This window comes from Gallus gallus, chromosome 1 (genome assembly GCF_016699485.2).
Source record: "Gallus gallus isolate bGalGal1 chromosome 1, bGalGal1.mat.broiler.GRCg7b, whole genome shotgun sequence".
NCBI lineage: Eukaryota > Metazoa > Chordata > Aves > Galliformes > Phasianidae > Gallus > Gallus gallus.
The window spans coordinates 24,785,918-24,808,262 of record NC_052532.1 but is presented as its reverse complement, the minus strand read 5'-3'; the positions used below and the strand labels follow the sequence as shown (position 1 = coordinate 24,808,262).

The window sequence follows — 22,345 nt, the reverse complement described above, 5'->3', positions numbered from 1 at the left end:
TCCCTACTGTAGCTATAATAATTTCTAATTATAGAAACCCTTGGGAAGGAAAATAAAAATGACTTTTAAGAAGTCTTTGTAGATTTTAGAGTCTAATGTGAAAACACTTTCTCCCATAAACTGTTTAGAACTACTTGAATCTGTTGTTTCAATGTTCAGGGCTGTTAAATCTGTCCTTTTGTCCTGCTTCCTGTCAAAACCCACTCTCACCAGCTCTCCTCAGTCTTGTATCAAAGAAAACAATGGGATTATGCATTCACCCTTTCTACTGTAGGAAGAAATGGAGACCTCCAACGGGATTTTTCCTTTTTTTTCTTTTTTTTCCCTTCTTTCTCACTTCTTTCATCGAAGAGTACCTTTCTTTTCAGAAGAAGAAAAAAAGAAAACAAAACACCATTCCTGATTTGGGTTCCAGTAGGCAGTTCATGACTGTGAGTGCTCAGTTGTCTTGCACTTGAGTGAAACAACTTTAGGAGAGCAAACTCTGGAGTTCATGCCCAGAAGTTAGTAGAGGCAAATTTCACCATTAGTTTTTTAAATTCCTTTGCAAGCCTCCTTAATCTGTGGTTGAATACCTTTTTTTTCCTTTGTACATCACTATGTAAAGTTGATTTCTTTAATAATAGTAAGTGAAAAGCTAGGGTCTGAGATGCTTTCTATGATGTTAACGTCCCTTCCTCTCTTATTTTTTGCAGTGTAATTGTGGTAGCCAGTAAGCCTCAATTTTCTCAGAGCACAAAGCCTGCAGCATCTGGAGGTGGGCAGTACAGAAATGCTCTGCAGTTTACTTGCAGCAGCGGGAGCCTGGGCTTAGTGACCAAGTCTTAAGTACTGGTGGCTTAGGAATTTGTATTAAAAAAGCATCATAGGGATTCTTAAATCTCTGGTTCCTTCATAAGTGCAGGTATACTCCAATGAGATCAGCAGACAACTTCTTGAAGTCTGAAACTATTTTGCTATTATTGTCATTGTTCAATATGATTCTTACCTTCCTGTGATGTAAACTTGTAGTAAATTCACAAACTATTTTGTAAAGAAAATAAAATAGCTGCTATTTTCCAGAACTAATGGTGGGTTTCTCTTACTCTCATTTTATTTCTAGAAGAATCCCAGATATAAAAAATTTTACACGACTTCAAAGGTCTAGCTTTTAGCCCTCAAATATCTTAACTGTATATTTAAAAAATGGCTGTGCCTGTTTGGCTTAGCACAAGTGGCTGCAAGAACCCATTATGAGAAGTAGTTTTCACCTCATATAAATTTTCTATTGTGTCCAATGTGAAAGGTTTTTAATTAAACTCGGTGGTTCACAGTATTTGCTGTCAGCTGCCATGTTTGAGAACAACAACAACAAAAAAAGCCATCACTTTTCATACTGGCTAGATGAAAACCTTCGTCTAGCAGTCAGTCAGCCGGTCAGCAAGTCCACAGCAAGTCCAATGCTTGTTCTTTTGTACTTGAAAACATCAGGTTTCTGAAGCTGGGCTAAATATGGGGCTTTAAGGTTATAACTTGAATGTCGGCATTCCCTCTAGAGATAGGATCATAGAACCATAGAATATACTGAGTTGGGAGGGACCCGCAATGACACCCCAACATCAAATCCTTTGTCTGAAAGCAGTGTCCAAATGCTCCAAACTGTGGCAGGCTTGGTGCCGTGACCACTGCCCTGAGGAGGCAGTGCCTGAGTGCCCTGACCCAGGGCTGAGAACACTACGAGAAGCGCATGGAGAAAGGGGAATTATATGTCAGCTCCTTTATTTTCACGTCAAACATCATCTGCATCCTTGTTTCCCTCAGTGAGTTCGATGTCCTTGGACATCCCCAGAGGTGTGGCTATTTCTCTTCAATTATTTTTTAAAATTATTTTTATTTTTACTCAGAAGTAAAACTTCCTTACAGGAGACACCTTCTGTGCTCATTTGCAGAAGCAATTTTAGTATTTTTCAGGACTGGAGAAAAAATGCTAAGGCCTCCTGTTCTTCTGTGGCTTGAGTAATGGCATTGCTTACTTCAAACTTGTTCCATTAGCATCAGAAAATGTTAAGACTCATATGGAATTATTGCAGGCAAGAACATTACACACAAAACCCACTTTCAGAAAGCAGTGGATGACGGATTCATTGCAGCGTGTGGATTCACGTGGCAGGATCTAGGCTGTGTTATTTTTTACTGTAAGATTTCAGTATAGAAGATGCAAATTTCAGAATCCTGTCAGGAACTCAAGCTCTTGCTCTTTTAATCAGTTGTAAATAATGAGGAGCCTTTTCCTATGTGCTAGCTTCAGTAATCTTTGTTGTTCAGCCTTTTAAGACAGCAGACATGTGCCTTTTATTGAATTGTAGTAAGATATCAGCCTTGGACTTCTGCCCTCTAACCTCAATAATATCATTGTTCTAGGATTATTACATGACAGCATGAAGAGGAAGAAGTTAAAACTATCTTTGGAAACATAAACCTTGCAAACTTGTCAGGCTTGGCTTCTCAGGCTCTTAATTCCTTTCACATTTATTCTTGACTGAAAGCAAACAAACCCTGAAGTCTTTAGAAAACCTTCTCCAGCTCATTTTCTACTGCAGCTTCAAAAGAAGTAAATATGTTCTATAAAGTCGGAAGTGCAAGAGTGTGCCCCCAAAATCTGATAAATGTTCTTTTATATTGTTGAATCAGCTTGATCCAAAGTTTTCTCTTTTTTATTAGCTTTATTTGTGTGTGTGTGTCAACAATTGTTGCTTTTTTCTTTCTATTTAAATGCAGATGCCCTGTCTGCCAGGACATTTCTCATTTCTGATTAACTGTCCTAACTGATGAAACCTTTCATGAATCTTAGTATTACTCAGGGTTACTGCCAGTAGAGTGTTCATCATTTGAACAATTCTTTTAGCATTTATGCTTAAAAATCAGTAGCGTGACTTTATTGCATAATCGAGCCCACAGTCTTAACTTCCTCTTCTCAGATTCTGGTTCCTTCAGGACTGCATTTAGCATGAGTTTAGTCAGCAAAACCTCAATGAGTACTTTGGGACATCATGTAGCAAGGCAGATCAAGATTACTTTTCAACAAATCTGAAAGTTTTTACTGGTTTTGATGCATTGGACTTTGACAGTACAAATGGAAATGAGTTGTCTCAAAATTGTGTGCTGGTGGATGAAATGATCAGTTTACATTTCCCTCACTCTTCGTCAGAATTTCAAAACCCTTTAAAATAACTTCCAGTTGAAAAAAGATATTGCAGTTGTTGATCACTTCATAGACCAAATGTCAACACCTGAACATGTCTGACTTTTGTCTGTTGGTTCTTTCCAGTGTGATGTTAAAGACTGTCATTGAAAATTGCATGTAATTTCAAATCTTCTGAATAATCTTGAATGGTTTAGGTTGGAAGGGACCTTCAAGATCATCTAGTTCCAACCCCTCTGCTGTGGGCAGGTTGCCACCCACTAGATCACATTGCCCAGGGCACCCTCCAACCTGGCCTTGAGTGCCCCCAGAAGTGGGGCATCCACAGCTTCTCTGGGCAGCCTGTGCCAGTGCCAGGAGTTTATCTGGATCATCTCTAGAGTCAGCCTTGGCAAATTCGGTACCAGTGGAACTAGGCTTTGGTCAGCGTTTCAGTTAGTCTTATGAAGAAGTGTGTGTGTTACCCTAGAAATGTTAACTTGCATTTTGTCCTCAAAAGTTGTGGAGAGACATTGTATTTATTTCCATAGTGTTATCATTCCCTCAGGAATTTACTCAGTTGCCATTATCAGTAACTTAATACCCTCCTATAAAAGCTTTGCTGCTTCAGGTACCTTGAAGGTGGACAATTATTGGTTGATTTTCTTTTTCCATCCAGATGCAATTATTTTCTATATTTAGAGAATTTGGCTAAGTTTTCCTCTTTTGTGTGATAATGTAAACGTTGCCTCTTTAACTGATACAGTTGAAGACACAGTGTCCTAACAGACCTGAAAAAAAAAACTTAGAGGAACACCAACATCAATTCTTCTGTTCTGATGAATGGTGGTGTATCATCAGTGTTTTTTCTTTCATAATTTCCTTGTAGGCTTATAAAAAATACAGTCTAGTGTCCATTTGGCCTCTATGGGATAAGATGTATGATAATTTCACAGTACTTTACCTCCCAGCTCTGTACCTTTTATCAGAGAAATATATGCCTGGTAGAAGGTCTCTGTTGTCCACCAGGAATATTAAGCTGTGTTCAAGACTTACAGAAACAGTGTATTGAGTTGACTTAGACAGATATTGATGATGTAGTGTGGGAAAGTATACATGACTCAGTTTGCCATGAGTATTCACTGCACTTGGATTAAGAATATTGATCTCCAAGTGTGAAAAGTATTGGTTGTAGCAATTCTAGCAGCACTAAGACGGTGAATTGGGATGCAGATTTTGCTGGTGTGAATTGACCCAGTAACTATCAGCCTGGCTTCTTCTGAATCTGAAAACAGGGCTCTGCTCTTCTGTGTTGCAGAAGAATTACTAAAAAATCTTTTGCCTGGTAAATACCTGTGAATGCTGCTGTAGCCTTTGTCTTGGTTATGATCCAATTTTCATTATCTTTCCTGGAAATAGAGAAAGTCCTTGGAAATTGTAGTACTATATGTGAAAACTGACAAGCAAAATGAAAAGTGTTATCTTGCTCATATATCCACAAGGAGAGTGCTTTGGGGACTTGAGCAACTAAAAATAGATATTTATAAGCTATCGTGTATAAAGTTTTTTGGAATAGGGTAGGTGGATGGCAGGTGAAGGCAAGCCATCTCACAAGGGGTACTGAGAAGCAATAGCTGACCCTGTCTTATGGGTATTCATCTAAGAAGATTTGAGCCGAGGCTTCCAACCATTATTGTAGTTGCATGGAATGAGGAAGTGAACTCAGGTGTGTTAAGTCCAGCTGGGCACAGGAAGGCCTGAGGGAACGACCATTGTCAGGTTTGTGGATCAAGTCCTCTGCTTTAATTAAAACACATTTGATGAATAGACGTGACTTCTTTGGGTTGAATGAATTATTGCAACCAAAACAGTTCCCAGTTAATTAAAAGATTATGAAAAAATTGGGGATTGAGTTAGCATGAAATTGATTTATAGATCTGGTTACTTCAACTAACTGACTGAAGAAAATAAGCTTTACCTTGATATCTGATTTCTTTCTCCCTATCTGTGCAGCATAGGACCAGGTTTGTTTATTTGTTTGTTTGTTTTGTCAAGGATGTTTTATTTTTCAGAATATCAAAATTACAAGAATGAGCAAAATTCTTTTCCATTTTAAGCAAGAACAAAAAATCAGAGACGTAGAGTGATACTTTTGGCAGTTCCTCAGTGTTGCTTTCTAGGGAGCTGATATTTAATATGATAGTGCTTTCTCTTTCTCCATACAGATGGAAATGGGGTGGGGATGGAGCAGGGATCTGGATGGGATGGAGATGGAGTAGTGTTAGGGATGGAGTAGAGATGGTGTAGAGATGAGGTGGGATGGGGATGGGGTAGGGATTCAGGGATGGAAGAGATGGACTTCTATCCTTTTGTCCAATGATGTTAGCTAATCAAAAATTCAAATATCACTAATTTCCTCCTCTTTTCTTGAAAATCGGCCTGGGATTCCTAAGGTACAAGCTGCATCTAAGAAAGGGAATGCAAAATTCAAGTTTGTTATTCTGTGATAGATAAAGCTAATCTTCCCTCTGCTTTGCCTTCCTTCTCTCTTACCTCTTGACACAGTGCTATTTTTTTTTTTTCTTTCTACTGAGTTCAGCATCTGCTGAAAATGCATTAATCTGGTGGGGTTTGAAGCCTGATGCAGCCTCATGCTCAGTCTGGTGTTCCTTGATGGGAATCGGGCCCCAGAGCAAGGAAGAGGCCAGAGTTGCAGTCCTCAGAGAATAAGCTTTCAGTTGCCATGGATGTGAAAGGGCAGGCCAGCCAGTCTGCTTCCCGGTGTGTGACTTCAGGCTGGCCACTGCACATTAGCTGAGATAGCCCTGCCAGTCACTGCAGTGGTGACACAGCAAGCAAGATTTTACTCATTTTCTCCTTCACATGCCTGCTCGCTCAGTAACTCACGCTCACTACATTTTCTTCATAAAGACAGAGTATGGTCAGGTAGATGGTGGATGTGGACGCAAGTAAGAGATAAAGTAGATGTTGTCACATCAGGCTGCATTTCTGTAGAAGGGAAAGATGGTCATATTAATGAAATCCATAGATAATACTAAATTTGGAGGTATTTCAGTCACCAGAGAGAATAGAAACAATACAGTTTATTCCTACTCATGCTGGTGCTAATGACAAGTTTCACATTCATGTCAGCTGGAGTATGTGCAAGATTACAAATAACTGTTGTTCTAAAACTACAAAATGCTCAAAAAAAAAAAAAAGGCAAGGAAATGTGTCAGTGGGAACGTTAAGGAAACATTCAAGAAAAATGGCAAGAATGAGTGCTGTAAAATGTGGGTAGTTAAGACTGTGCGGGGCAGGGGCGAAAGTAGCTGAGGTGTTTGCAGAGCTAAACAAGGCCATTGCTGGTACTGAGGAGCCATTCAAAGGTTCAAGAAGGGATGCTCAAAATTAGAGAGCTTGTCATACAAAAGGCGCTAGAATTTTTCATGTAAAAAAATGGCATAATCAACAATGACTGAGGGGAGGTCTTTGTCAGCCCCAAATTTACTACAAATGCCCATAAGTCATCTTGGGCGGTACCAGCAAGAAGGGAGATACATTTATGGAAAATACTCCATTAGTCACTGACACGTTTAGTAGTTTAAACTTGACCCATGAAAGATCTTATGTGACCAACATACCTCACTTTCTCAAATAAATTACAAAAGAAATCTAACCCGGTGTGCAGCTTCTGCCTTATTCACATGCACCAGAAATCTAGAGGCTGGGAAGAGGAAGAGTGTGCATCAGAGTGGTTGTGGATTGCTTGGACCGGCTCCCAGTCTGCCTTTAAATTACAGCTTATACATTTTCTAACGTAGTGAAAGAATTTCAGACACTTAGTTGGTCCGCATGTTAGGGCCCAGTCGATAAAGGTGATAGGAAATGTAGGCTCACAGTGTGCAGAGAAGAGCAATGAAGCTGGTGAGGGGTCTGGAGCACAAGTCTTATGGGGAGTGGCTGAGGGAGCTGGGATTGTTTAGTGTGGAGAAGAGGAGGCTCAGGGGAGACCTCATTGCTCTCTACAGCTGCCTGAAAGGAGGTTGTGGTGAGGTGGGTGTCAGCCTCTTCTCCCATGTAACAGCGGTAGGATGAGAGGAAACGGCCTCAAGCTGCACCAGGGGAGGTTCAGGTTGGATATTAGGAAATATTTCTTCTCCAAATGAATGGTGAGGTGTTGGAATAGACTGTCCGTGGAGGAGGTGGAGTCATGATCTCTGAAGGTGTTCAAGAAACGTGGAGATACATTTTATTGAGCATGATGGTGATGGGCTGATGGCTGGACTAGATGATTTTAGTGGTCTTTCTTAACAGTGTTGTGCTTCTATGATACTCTGGCATCTGCATCCTAACCTTATTTCCTAGCTGAGCGTCCTCGTCACTGAGTGCAGAGGAGCAGGGAGGTTGACCTGCTGTCACTGCTCCATCCGAGGGTAGGGGGAAGGTGCCCACCTGCAGCCCAGTGCCAAACGCGGGCGGGCCGGGAGGACCGTGGTCGGAGGAGCGGCTGCCGAGCGGTGCGGTGCGGAACGGTGCGGTGAGGAGCAGTGCGGACTGCCGCTCCGGGGCCGGCTCCGCTAGGTGGCAGGATGCCGAAGGGCTCCGTTCTGCTGTCCCCAAACCCGCCTAGACTTAGTCCTGCCTCTCCGCATTGTCTGAAGACATGATAGAGTGTAGACAGTTTCCTGGAGCCCTGCCTGCTCTGTGTTTCTTACTGGTTTTGTCATTAATAAAGCAGAGTCGGGAAGGATCCATGGGAGCTCTGAGGCACAAAGGAGCCCGGTGCGATGGCGGGGAAAGGGGCACCTCTCCGCTGTCTGCAATCCGTGAGAACTGCTGAGGCAGAGCAATTCCTTATGAAATCACGGTGGGGTGCAGAGAGAAGTGGTGAAATAAAAAAAAATGCGAAGTTCACAAAGAGAAACAGCTGCTTTAATTGTAGTGCGGTTTCTAAGAGCATCGAGTAGCATGTTTGCCTGTTTGTAGAAGTAGCTCAATGGGGAACAGCCGCATGCTTAGGGAAGCGTGGCCTTATTCCATCTATATTTTTTACAAGTTATAGAAGTGAAAGGAAAACTGAGTTCGTAAATATGACATTAAAGCATTAAATACAATGATCTGGTGTGCAGCATTGAAGCGTAAGTTCTTGTTCCTGCCTCTGGCTGTCTTTGTCTTCTTGTAAGCATGATTTCTACTGTGCCGTCCTTGGCAGCGGGGATCCTGTTTGTACAGCACGCATCCAGAACTACGAAAACAGCCTTACTGTTAAACCTGCCTCTTCAGACCGAACTCTGTGAGGATGTGCTCCTGCTCCCATCCCTTTAGGTTCGTGTGGCTGCGGCTGCACGAAATTAGAAAGACTGCAGCACTCGTGTGTGTGTTTTAAAGCGGATCCGAGGGCGTCTGTCCGCAGTGCCCGCTCTGTCCCGCCGTCGACGCGCACGGGCGCAGGTGTGCCGCCGCCGCCTCCCCTCGGCGCCCCGTCCCCGCCGCGCCGCACGCAGCGCAGGAGGCTCCGGTTGGAGGGGCGGTGTGTCCCCGAGGGGCTTCTGCGGCACAGGGACAGGGCCGGGCAGGAAGCGCTCTGCCCCGGGGAGTCGGGGCGGGGAGCGCGGGCAGCGGGTGCCGGGCGCGGCGGAGGAGGAGAAGGCGGAGGAGGCAGAGCGCGGGCCGGCGCCGCAGCCCTCCCGCTTTTGAACCTGGGCAAAGCAGAGGCGGGGAGAGGGGCAGGGGAAGGAGGCAGGCAATGACATCAGAGCGGCCCGAGCGGATAAGGTGGGAGAGCCGCGGGAGTGGAGCAGCCGAGCCGGGCGTGAGCGATTAGCGGCCGCCGCCGTCCGCGCCGCGCAACGCAGCGCAGCGCAGCGCAGAGCACCGCCGGGCACCATGCAGAGGTCCCCCCTGGAGAAGGCGAACATCTTCTCCAAACTTTTCTTCAGGTGGGAGCCCCGGCGCGGCGGGACACGTGCGGCGAGGGGCTCCCCGGGGCTCGGCTCCCTTCCCCTGCTCCCCGTTCCCCGCCCTCCCTTCCCCTGCGCTCCCTGCCCTCCCCTCCCGCCCGGCGGCCGGGACGTCGCTCGGCTCTGAACGGCTCCGCGGGGTGAGCGGTGGGAGCCGCGGCCGAACGATGGGATCCCGTCTCTTCTCTTGCGTGTTGTCGTTGCGGGGTTTTAGCACCGAGAGGTCTCGATCTATCAGGTGTCATAAACCCTCACCTGTCCCGGACAAATTAATTTATGGCATAATTTGAGCAACCTTTGGTAAATTACTCAACGAGGTGATCTGTTATTTCATCGTAAACGGTGAGGACACGGGCAGGGATGGGGGCGGCGGGCAGTGCTCCCGGAGCGCGCGTTCCTCCGTTCGGCTCCTCGGGCTGCAGCGTTTGCTTGGCGTGCGACCGCAAGACGCGATCTTACTGGAGGGAGTTCCGTGTGAGCCTTGAGAGCGTCCTCTCACTACTTCGGTCCCTGGCGCCTTTTCTTTCGCACAACAACAAATAAAAAGAGAAGGAGCCAATGCCAACAGCGGTGCACAGCGCTCTATAAGTCGGTATAGAAGCCTGAACGCGCTCTACCTGACATTGTTCGAGGTAACGCTGCCAGCTGGAAAGAGCAAACAATCCTGCTGGCAGCAGCCCGCATGCCGGCAGTTTTGCCCTTTTCCTAAGGAGCTGCTTTCCCCTTTTGTTCCTCGAGGGTCTTTCACGCAGCACCGAGGGGTGGGAGGAAACGTTACAAAGCAGGAGCGCGGGGACTGAAGTGGGAACACGTGGTATAAAACCATAACAGTGGCCGAGTAAGCGAGGGCTGTTAACTCACTTTCTAAATCTTTTGGGGTAGCTTTCCCCTCCGGCAGGTTGCCCAGCAGGTTGCCCCGGGCTTTTCTTCTTCTTCCTTTTCTTTTTTCTTTTTTTTTTCGTCTAAAAAAGTTCCTTAAAGGGAAGCGCCCGTTGTGAATTGCTGTTTTGCCGGCCTCCCCCGCTCTCAGTTCTGTTGTTCATCTTTAACCAGGTGTGATTGCAGGGAAGGACCCCGAACGTAGGCGGCTTCTGAGGCTTTATAACCATCCGGGTAAAGGTGAGGACCCCAGGGCAGTCTGGTACAGATACTGAAGTGAGTGCAGCTGTACCTGCCCTCAAATGCTGTTAGATCCAGAAAATGTGGATGATGGGAATAACCCCGTATATGTTAATCCATAGAATAAGCTTTAATTAGTTCTCCCCTCAAGTATCGAGATACGGATCTGTGGGAGAGAAGGCTATATAATGATTCCAGTGCTCGTGGAGCCACTTGTTGTATTTTGTTTTATTTCTTTGTAAAGCTTATGTCAGGGTTCTCCCCTAGATCCTGGGAAGGTGTCAAGGAAGGATTCCAGTGTGATAAAGTAAATGTATTTCTGATTCTGACCTTAGTTAATGTTTCCATGGCTGAAACCAGGTGCAGCTCATGCTCAGGAAGTGCACAATTAACCATCCAGGGGTCCTATCCAAAGTCTTTTAAAATCTGAGTCTTCGGGTCGATTAAATGCCGTTTCAATCTTACATATCACGGAGGAGATGTGATATTGCACCAACTATCTTACTGTAAACGAAGCGATAATAACTAATGTACGAAGTAAAAGAGATAATTGTGATCAATACTGACTACACCAGATAATCTTATTTACAAAACTTTGTAATAACTTTATGTCACAGTAAAATCAATCTGTTGAAGTACATATTCAGTTCACTGGGTGAGAACAGTTAAAATATGTACTCTGTAGAGACCCATACATTCTGAATGATGTGTGTCTATTAATTACAAAGTGTTCTGCTTACTTGCATTTTGACAAGTACACTGCAAATGCCTTTGTTTCATATGAACATTACGTGAAATATATGAAAAACTCACAACAGCAAAAGCCAAAAGGTTAGAAAATGTATTAGAGCCAAATTGGCAGAAAGAATGTCTTTCTTTCTCTTAAAAACAAAGAAAGGAATCAATATATCTGTTAAAATCATGCATTATTTATAGCTATGAAACACATTAGCTTGTTTCAAAATGCTTCAGTCTTCAAGGACTCCAGCAGTTCTTGTCTCATCAGGGGGAGATCCATATCAGTACTAAAAACTATTAAAAGGTAAACTATCACAGAACAAAAATGCATCGAGGTGTAAGAATTTCATAGTGCTTGGAAGTATATTTTCTGTAATGAGCTTTACAAAGTCAGAGGATTTGCTACATATCAATATCAACTGTTTCCAGTCCACTCAACTGGAAACATCCACAGTGCAGTGATGAATGTGTTAGATTGGAACAAGGTTTTCTAGGATGTCAGAATATTTTATCAGCACTTTAACTGAATGTACACACATCAATGGTTTATGAAACTGATGCTATTCAGTAAGGAACTTCGAGGCATGCCTGCACTTTAGCACATGCTTTAGTTCCATGAAAGTGTGAGACAGAGCCAAAAAGGCATTGTATCTGGAAGAAGTAGTCAATTCTTTTGGTGTGTATGGAGAAAGATGGCTTTTTCCCATACTGGTCTGATATTTTTTTTTTCAAGTACAACGTTGATGATGAATGCTTCAGTGAAGTAACATCTCTGGTCAGCTGTCATGGAATTACTTGTGAAGTACCGAGCTGGTCATAATGCAGTTGAGTTGAAGGTCACAAAAGTGTGTTAGTACTATTCAGAAAATCTTGGGGATAAATATAATGTTATTTAATATTTATTTAATATTTTGAGAGGTGTTATCAACTTCTTGATACTGGCATCTATAAACCTGTTGACAAGGTTTTATTGCTTCAACACATATCCTGTATCTGCTCTAGGGGGATAGGGCTGAACGTGTTGAAGTTGGAATGGAGGTACTTGCTCTTAAGAGGATAATTGAAACGTTTCACCGTTGTTTGTAGTTGTTCTTTTTTCTTTTTAATTTGTTATGCTGAAAGGTGAGAAGCTATTATGTGTATACAAGGAGGAATAGCTTTGGGAAATTTTGTGACTTTGTTGGATTTTGAAGATTATCTTGGCTGATAGGGCAACAAAAGAGAATTGCCTACAGTGACAATGATAGCAAGCAGTTAGGCACAAAAATCAACCTTCATCCTACAATTTGGACAGTTTCTGCTTTAGAAGCTGAGTTTTGATGGTTGAGAAAAGAAGTATGAATGGAGGTGGTTTGAGATCTATCATTAGTATGACACTTCCAAGACACCAGATATTAACTGCTCAGGGTTGCGGGGTTTTGCTTTGATTTATTTTCCATATTACGTGTTTGGAGTTAATGTCTTTTATTCGAAACCACTGGGAAGACATCTATGTGTGCGCTGGCAACTTCTTGTCTTGTTTCAAGAAAACAGACCTTTCTATAGAAGCATGCAGATGGTGATACGCCTCTCTTCATATTCCTTGTGAAGCTTCCTTCTTGTCTTTGTAGCAAAGTAGCGTATGTTATAGGATTTTGCAGAGTCAAGGCCGTACCTTTTGTAGCAAACAGGGCAGAGTACTTTGCTGCCACTTGGTTTTTATTGTAGATAAACGGAGGTCAGGAAGAATCGTTATGGTTTAATGAATGCAGGTATAATTAATTTATAGTTGGGTATAGGAAACACAGAGATATCACTGGATTTTCAGAACTTTGGGGCAATACATTCTTTTTTTTCTTCTTCTTTTTTTTTTCCAAGTTCAGAAGTTCAAAAAGGCAATCATTACGCCGTCATCCAGCTCTGTAGGCATATACTTCAGCTTTGCTACATACCAGATCCGAGAACTGTCTTGTCAAGACTGAGTAGTTCAGTGCCTGTTTCATTGTTAAATCCGGATAAGCAATTCAAATGAAGCCATCTTCATGCTCTCTTCTCCTGAGCTCAGCCCAGCAGCCATACTCTAGATGCTTTTTCTTTCCAAACCATAGAAAGATCAGCGTGCGACCTTTTCATACAGCTAGCTATGCAGTGGTTCCTAGAACCAAGAACAGTGGTATGATGGGAATATATGCTGAATTCCTTCTTCCATTGTATGTGTGCTAAGAGGGATAGGAAATGGAATTACATTCTATGTATCCCTCCCTCTTTTTTCTTCTGGGAGGTAGGACTAGTTACCAGTGTATGGTCAGTATCTGTCTACACTCTTCAAGATGCTTTAGTTTTCTCCCTAGCTCAGTTAAAGCATTCTGACTCTTGTGGGTAAGAAGCTTATTTGAATGTAAGTCCTGATTCTTCTTCTCCGGGCTCTCCTTATGAAGTTGAAGTCTTTTGAAAGCCTTCAGAGTAGGTAATAACGTCCAGGGCTTAAGTTTTGACAGTTCTTGACTCCTGAGCTATAGTCATGGTTATTCTTTGTTTGCAGCTTCATTCATTCTTAATACTTTATTTTATTCTATTTTATTTATTTTTTTCCTTCAGTGGCATGTTTTCAAGAGTAACATTTGGTGGTGCCTTTACCAAAATACTTTCTGGTTCAAGATGGCATTCTCATGAGAATTAGTTTGAATTCTTTCACACAGAGAAAGAACTATGGCTAGGCCATGCATGTGCAACCTGTTAGTTTCATGTTTTTGTTGCCTTCCTTTTTTATATGTTATTAACTAATATAAAAATGGTAAAAGAATTATTGTTACTTGTATGTATTAACTATATTACATACTTTATATGTGGACCAAGACAATTCCTCTTCACTCAATGTGGCCCAGGCCACACTGGTTGGTTGGACACCCATAGGCTAGACCTACTCCAGTAAGTATTTTTTCCAGTGAGACATACTGGCTTAAAGATGGAACCTGCTCTATCCTTGAGCCAGGTATTTTAGCACTGCATTTAGAAGAAAGAAGGTACTTAAGTTTTTGATTTCTGAATAGAGATGAATTTATGTACTTATTTTCGTGAAGAATTGTGGGATTTATTGTGCATGTTTGTCCTCAAAACTTACCCTGAAACCATCTTGAATTCCTAAATTCATGGCAGTGGATTTCACTCTGAAGGGCAAGTATCTAATATCCAGTAAAAATTTGGAGCATGTCCTACAAATACATAAATGTAGCACCTTGCCCATTTCTTTTCTGAGAGCCTGTGTGCATCGTCAGCTAGGAGCAGGCAAATTGAATTGCTCAGTATGATGTTTCAGTTGCTGTGACAGCTTGCCTAGGCATGTGTGCAAGGCAGATTTCTTAGTCTGTATTCTTAAGGCCCTTTGTGGGTTTAGTCCTGAGGACCTGACTTTTGGTAATCCTAGGTAATTGAAAATCCTATCTGCTAAAGAATAACAGGCATAGTTGTAGCTGCTACACGTGCGTAGATCACTCCAAAAGTAATGCCTCCTATTTATTTCCATGGAAATTACAGCTGATACAAAGAGCATAATAACACCATTACACCATTTGATAAAGTCCCAGCTACAAAACACTATTTTTCAGCATAGTCACCATTATTAGCTATGCATTTTCACCATCAAGAAAGAGCTTTCATGCCACACTCGTAAAAATCTGCACCAGTGGAGGTGACCCACTGCCTCTGTTTCCACTTCTGAAATGCACCACCCACTACCTCAGTGTGCTGACACCCCACTGTTTGGTCTCCAGAAATGTTCAGCAAATATCAATGAATGTCAATGGATGCAGTTGTTTCCTCATGAAGGAATTCAGCGACGTACCTCTGCTTCATACGCCCTTCCATATCAGATGCCATTTTGTCAGACTGCTTCTCTGCTGCCATCTGTCACGCAGCAACAAAATGTAATGGGATATTGTTGGGAAGGCTCAACCTCTACTGCTGTACCACCAATATCTACCTCTGAGATTGTGGGCCAACATAATAACATAGGAGGCATTACTTTCAGAGCAGCCCTCTTTGTTACGGTAGTGCAGTGCTGATCATTTGTCTAAGCCCACCCTTCATACCTGAGTGAAACAGTGAGCTTTCAGTACTTCTGAAGGTCAGCCCCAAAGGTTCACCATGCCTACAAGTTTGGAACTTCTTTAGGAAGTCTGAGTATAAAATGTGAAAAGAATTAGAGAAAGAATGCTGACTCACCTAGTCTGAAAGCATTTCAGCTACATAATAACTTAAGGCCGAATTCTGTCCTTGTCTCAGCCTGATGCTGCATCTTTAATCTGACCAGTAGAAGTGCAAACTCTCTGTAGCAGATCACTCTTCTCTGGGTGATTTACACCTCTGAAGGCCAGTTGCCTGTAGAAAGTTTTATCTGGGTTTCTGGAGTATATATAAAACTTCTTTTTCTTCTGCAGGGGAAAAAAACATTAGCCTTAATCCTCAAAATAAAATGATCAACTGTTTGAAAGACTTGAAAGATTTTATAATACCTTAAGTACCAACATGGAAATCGGTTTTATTACTTGTACTGTATAGGCTTCCAGAAGCCTTAACAGAAATTTGAAGTCTACTGTACTAAGCACTGCAGAATGTTTAATAAGGAAGCTTATTCTGAAGATCTTCGTGTCTAAGTAGATACCACAGATGAAGAATGGGCTAAAAAGAAGTTTGCTTATTAGTTCCGTAGAGAAGAAAGTGGCGTGTACAAAGATTTTGACTTGTCTTGGAAAACACGTGGTGATGTTGGCAAAAACAGACTGCTGGAGGTCTCCTACCCAGGGCTTCAGTTGTATGTGGGTGTTTCTGGTGTGCCAAAGTTATTTCAGCATATTTCCACAGCAAACAATGATAAGCTCTTTCAGTCTCCGAATATCTAGATTTTTTGAATGTGCTTTCAAACTGATGACAATGGTGCTGCTTTTTGCAGGAGAGTTACATAAATTGTCATCTTCTTTATTATATTTTTCTAGCAGCATATGTATGTGGTGGATACAGTGTAGGAGCAGGATGATGCCAAACCTGACTCTGGAAACTGAAGTGTCACATTATGCCTTCTAAGTTAAGTAAGAAAGGGCAAGCCTGTGTTGTATGAGCAAGAACTTGTGGGCTGTGTTTACGTTTCACTAAGTCTCATACAAACAAAAGATCCCCACGAGCATTTTTGCAGCCAGCTTGTGGCTAAACCAAAACTGTCAGGAAGCTTCCAAAAGTCAGAGAAATTAAATAGACTTTTAAGATATTTTGAGAATAGTTGGGGTTTTTTTCTTTGAAACCAGAACCTGCCAGCTGTGCAGATATGGGTAAGCATCCCTTCCTTTGGGATTGCTCCTAGAAGGCAGTACTTGGGTAATCTCTGCAGAACTGGCACCTTGACTCTGGGGACAAGGTTGTGCCTTAGGAGAAAATCCCAAGTGACAGATGGGAAAGGTCCTTTGTTTCAGGTATTTTCTCATGCTGTGTTTTAATGTTGTTACTTACCTTTTTATAAACTTGCTTCAACTTTCAAAATAAAGAATGTGAACCTGTACCCTATCGGAGTCAATCTGATCTTTCATATTTACTTCTTTCAACTTAACCCAATGTAAGATTAATCTTTGAAATCTGGAATGCTTTTATTTCTCTGGAGGTAATGAATACAAAACAAAACAAAAACCAAAATGCCATCAGTGTTGCTTTGCTCAGAGCCCAGGGTTTTAGAAATTGGAAAATGAGAGACATTTTCTCGTTAACTTTCAAGAGTCAGACTGAAGACAGGCAGCATCAAATACCAGGATGCAGAGAAGATGAAAAAAGCAAGCACTAGCAGCAGCAGCCTATAAATGTTCATTAATTACTTATTGTTGTAGTGGCAGTTTACCTTTTGATTCTTAGTATTTATATTAAATAGATAATTTCTTCCCTTCCCTTGCTCAAAGTGCCACAAATCTGTTCAGTTTGTGAAGATATTTACCTCTGATCAGATCCCACTTGCTGCTGCTGGAACAAATTACAGAATTGAGAAGAGTTACTGCATGTAATGTGCAGCTATGCATTAATTTGTTATGAAATATATCTGCAAATGCATGCCTAAGATAGTGGAGTACTGAATTGAGTGAAGGTAGTTGGTGTCACATCAGTGATCATCTGGGAGCTTTTCAAGTTCAGCTCAGCCATGAATTGCACAACTCTGCCACAGTTTTGCTGATGCAAACTCTCTTTTGCCCATTTTAAGTGTCTTTAAAAGAGCAGGAAGAAAATGTTTATCTCATACTTCTGCTATGGCACATACAACAGAGAAAGAATGAAGATGAAACATTCTCTCCTAGCCTGTCTTACTGTACGTATATGCTGCAAATGTTGCAAATCCGTTTAGAATCCAGCATCACTACTGTGGTATTTGATAGTTCTTTGACTCAAAAATAGTTGTTATAGCAGTTCTGCAAGCTGAAATACTTAATACTTCTGCAAGCTGTAATATATACTCTCAAAGCTATTCCTGTTTGAAGCAAAATCAGCCAACCTCAGCCCCCTGAACTGGGGGCAACTAGGGCCTGGGAGTTAGGCCATGGTGCCTGGCGACTGTGAGGCCGTGCCACCCGTTAGTGAGGGCCATGCAGAGCTAGGGCCACTCTGCATGCCTGAACTTCAGGAAGCTCACAGAAGAGGTTTGGTGGTGCAACTGCATTTCAGGCATGGCAGAACTGCCACCTCCAGTATCACATAAGCTACAATTTGCAGTTTGCTCTGCTGCTGCAGCAGTGGGCATCTTTTGGGAGAGGACTGGAGTGCGAGGCTCTCGTGGCATCTGGTCAAGTTTGGATTTTGAGGAATGACTGAGGTCTGTGTGGCGCCTTGATCTTTTCCTACTGTCAATGGGAACTAGTGGCTCTAAAAACACATTGTAAAACTTGGGCTCCAAAGCATCAAAATCATGGCTTGATTTTTTTCCGCCAAAGATGTTAAAGGGAGGGATAAGATAGAGGCACTGTCCTTGCTTCATCTTCATCAACATTTGGGCTCTCCATCTTCAGAGCTACAGGTATTATTTCTAGTCATGTTACCAACAGGTAATAATACCTTGGGAGAGGAAGAAGTGCAGCCACATCTGCCTTTGTGCTGCTCAGTAGATATATCACTGTGTTGTGCACGTGGTTCCCATCCAGATATCTGCTCTGCTGGGCAGGCCTCAGCAGTGTGGACTGGCTGTCCTGGAGCAGCGGTACCTCAGGGTTAGAGAGGGTCTGCTGTCCCCAGGGAGCTCCTGCGCCTGGGAGGAAGATCTGGGCGGTTGGCTTAGCAACACAGAGGCTCTTTCTGTCTTTGGTGACACGCAAAGCAGCCTAAAGGGAGAGTCAAATCCTATTGACTAGTCAACAGTGTGTGTTAATACTCTCTGGGAAGCCAAAGACATCTGTCCTTTCTGTATGGTTTGTTTGAGTGAAGTGAGACTGCTAGAGAAATAAATAGCTGTAAAAAGAGACCTATTATATACTTCTAAGCTGCATGATAAAGAGATGGTTGTTAGAAATATAACTTTCTTCATATAAGAAATATAAAGAGAAGTTCAAACGTTGTGTATGTGATATTTATGTATCAAATGCGTAAGCTATTTTTTGCTTTCAGGCAATTAATATGGAGGAACTTGTTTTTCTTTCTTTCTTCTTTCCTACTGTACACCCTTGAAACTTGTCCCCTGCTGGGTTTCATGTGTGTGTACCCATAATAACATTCCTAGTAAGTGGCAAAACTCTGACAGCACTACAGGTTTCTCTGTGAAAGAGTTCATTAAATGCCAGCCAGTAATCCGGTGGCATTTGCTAATATAATGCTGTAAAGCCAATCTGTCTACTTTCCTTCTTGCTTTCTTGCTTTCTTCCATTCAAAAGAAATTTTGCATTCTCAGTAGAAATGAAAAGAAAAAGCTTGGAATTAATGCTGGCAAATCATTTCTATTAAGCCTAAAAATAGAAGAGGCATATTGACAAACTCTGATTCAGCTGTTTTAGCTAATATAATGAAGCATGGATAACTACAGATGACATTGCTGGTTAAAATAAATGTACAACCATTTTACATTTCAAAACTTTGCTAAAAATCCAGAGCATAATGGTAAACTGGAGGCTATTTGAATCTGAAAAAAACTTGTTTGTAGGAGATATTCATGTATGTTCTTTTTCATTAAATATATACAGTCTGACATGGTTCTTGACAGCACAACCAATACCACACAACAACTAGATCCTTCCAGTACCACCACTCAGACCTGAGGCACATGATGTGGTTCACAGACTGGTTCAAGTGGGACTTCCCAGTAAGACCAGGTCAGGTGGGAGGTGAACACTGATGTTCAAACCCTGCCAAAGACTGTGGTAGAAACCTGACTGCAGAGCAGAATATCCCTGGAAGGGGTCATTACCACTCATTTAGCTGGTTAGAGGAATTTGTCTGCTGTAGATACCGCTGCTCTGATGAGTAGACTTAAGAGGACGAGGACTGCACTAAGTTTGATTCAGACTTGTTGACTTTGGAGAAGAGAGTGACTTAGGAGCATGTGATTTAGATTGCACTGATTAGTAGAGCCAGTTAAACACCAAGAAGAACAAGAGACATTCTTAGGAGTACAATAGGTTTGCTAAATATGCCATCACCCTCAAATGATAGTACAGCCACTCTGCTTACTAATTGCAGTCACATTTTGTTACTTCGAGCAGTGGCAAAATGCCAAGGTAGGTGGTAATCAAAAGTATAAACAAAATAAAATGTGTGGAGAAAAGCAGGGCAATGGAAAACGTTTTCCCAAAACCTACAAGGTTGGAAAATGTAAAGCATTTCTCTTTTGTCAAGACAAGTTGGGAATTGCTTACTGCAGTCTCAAAGTATTATTGAGGAGCTCAGCAAGGATATTGCTTAACTACTGTGTTGAGAATTAACAAGATTGCTTCAGAAGTATTGCTGTTTACTTGCATTAGCTGCAGTACTGGTTTAGAGTTTCAAACTCATTTGTTTTATGATTACCAAAATATCTGCATATACAGAGTTGCTGATGAAGACAGTCAATGGGAATGCTGTGCTTGAAGGGATTAGCCATTCCTGCACCTGATGTGCACAAAGTCCATAGCAACTGGTCCTTTCTGCTGTCTTGTACATGATTTATCGTGTGCAGTGGCCACTAAAAACTTTCATATAACACTATTGTTTTGAATTCCAAAGTGTTTTTCTGATCCATCTTCTTACATCCTGAAAATACTGGCCCCTATTTCCAGTAGTGGCGAAGCTTATGGATCTTTTACCAATGACTACAATGTAGATTCTCATAGCTTGCTTTGCTATGGCATACTGCGAATTGTGTGGTATTTCTCAGATAAAGTGGTGTCAAAGACAGAGCCGAGCCCAAGTGATTTGTGTGAAACCATAGTATGATTGCAGAAAGGAAGGATAATTTTCCAGTTTCTTAAAACATACTGCCTTTGCAGTGGGTGTAATATAGCTGTTCACATGGGAAATACCTTTGCATTCTACTGAATTATGAGGATTATAGACTTGTGTCTCACAATCTTAATAACTTTGTTAAATGAACATTAGTATGGACATGGTAGGTATTTGCAAATAAAGAACAAAGGACTCAATGCCTTGCTCACTGTCTGACTAAATGGGAAGACTGGGGCATAATCGTAACCCCAAACTAATTAAATGCAACAATTTTGCAATTATTGGGTGCTTTGGACAAAATAGTCACACAGCAGTCCCACCATTAATCCCAGAAACTAGTCATCATTATTTTATTTTTTCTTTAGATGGACAAAACCAATTTTGAAAAAGGGTTACAGACAACGACTGGAACTGTCGGATATTTATCAGATTCCTTCTGCGGACTCTGCAGACAATCTTTCTGAAAAACTAGAAAGGTATGAGAAGTTCTTAGAATACCTTTGTTTCAAGGATCACATTTTGCTATTCTTTTTCAGTGGGGCGTAACTCCAAAACTGTGCTGCATCTAGAACTATTTCATATAAACACAAGGGCTTCAATCCAGTCTCTCTCCCAAAACGTCCTGTGCAGGTTTTGTTGGCATTCTGGGGCAGCTCCCATCTGCATGATTAAAACAATGAAGCTAAACTTAAGTGCAGGGTGACATATTTGTTCAAAACTGGTGGAAAGTATTGATAGCATAGGTATGCTTAATGTGTTTTCATACAGAGAAGGGTTTATAAATGGAATATTCTGGTTATTAAATATTCTGTTGAAAAATGAAGGAAAGTGTTAGCTGATTAAGTTCTTAGGAGTGCTTAAATCTGTGGGCTGAGTTTTGATTAAACGTATGCTTTTTATATATAGCATTTCTTCTGATTAGAGATCAGTTATTGAATAAAAAATTAATGCTATGCAGTAGAAAACTCACATTTCTTATGCTTTGCTGGTATTTTCTTTTTGCAGATTGGAAGAGCTCCAAAGCATTTATTTGCCCATTATTTGTGTGTTGGTCTTAAGTACGCCAGGTTTCTTTAAAACATACACTGTGACCTTTTCATGAATTAATTCCCTGCAGGGTGATGTATGGCTGTGTATTTAAAACTGCCAAATATGTGGCTGAACTACATTTGAACTTTTATTGATCTATCAAGTCAATGAAGATCAGGTCTTTGGGGTCTCTGAAAAGCTTTGTTTCTTTAGTCACCTAAGCTAAATCTCCTTGGATATACTTGAGTGAATTGAAGTATGTCAGAGCCATAGACCCACGTATTTGCTCACACAACTCAATGGTCTTGTTTTTCGGTTCCTTTTCAGAGAGTGGGACAGAGAGCTGGCAACTTCAAAGAAAAAACCCAAACTCATTAATGCTCTTCGACGATGCTTCTTCTGGAAATTTATGTTCTATGGAATATTACTATATTTAGGGGTAAGATTTATTCTTCTTTCTTGTGAACTTTTAGTGTTCTGTAAGCGGATGCAGGTCTTAAAGATAGCTAAATTAATACAGAATCTTGTGAGTAACTACAGTGAGTGGATTGCTTAGAAAGATAATAAATCAGGAGAGATAACAGGGACCTTATTAAGTAACTTATTTTCTGACCGTGTGTTAATATCTTTAAAGCATACCTATTGCTAAGTGCAAGCATATGTTTTCTCAAGTAAAGATAGAGAACTGATGAATTAAAGTAATTATTTTCTCATGTAAAATTTTTAAAGACATTTTCAGGAGAAAATTTCATGTACATTAACAAAAAAGTACAGTGAAATTTCAGATTATTTCAGTCAATCTTACCAAAGGGACTAATAAAGATAAAGTTGTCTTTATTAGCAGTAATAATTCTGCATTAATAAACATGTAAAATATGCTTGGAGTTTGGTGCTCCAAAGTATATGAAGAGGAGGTTGATATTAAAAT

The 22,345-nt window shown here is 41.6% G+C and overlaps 1 protein-coding gene across 4 annotated transcripts in view; it reads left to right on the top strand.

The window, feature by feature from the left end:
• The first annotated feature begins 8,940 nt into the window (after positions 1-8,940).
• Positions 8,941-22,345, top strand: part of CFTR (cystic fibrosis transmembrane conductance regulator) — an 84,025-nt gene continuing 70,620 nt past the window's right edge. For 2 of the 4 annotated variants that reach the window (XM_040700270.2, XM_015275972.4), the window contains exons 1-3: positions 8,941-9,102; positions 20,754-20,864; positions 21,745-21,856. In XM_040700270.2, coding sequence (XP_040556204.1) covers positions 9,050-9,102; positions 20,754-20,864; positions 21,745-21,856 — 276 coding nt within the window. In that variant the 5' untranslated portion in view covers positions 8,941-9,049. Of the gene's footprint in view, positions 9,103-9,475; positions 9,756-20,753; positions 20,865-21,744; positions 21,857-22,345 lie in introns of those variants that run through there. The other 2 variants (NM_001105666.2, XM_040703808.2) reach the window with 2 other exon arrangements.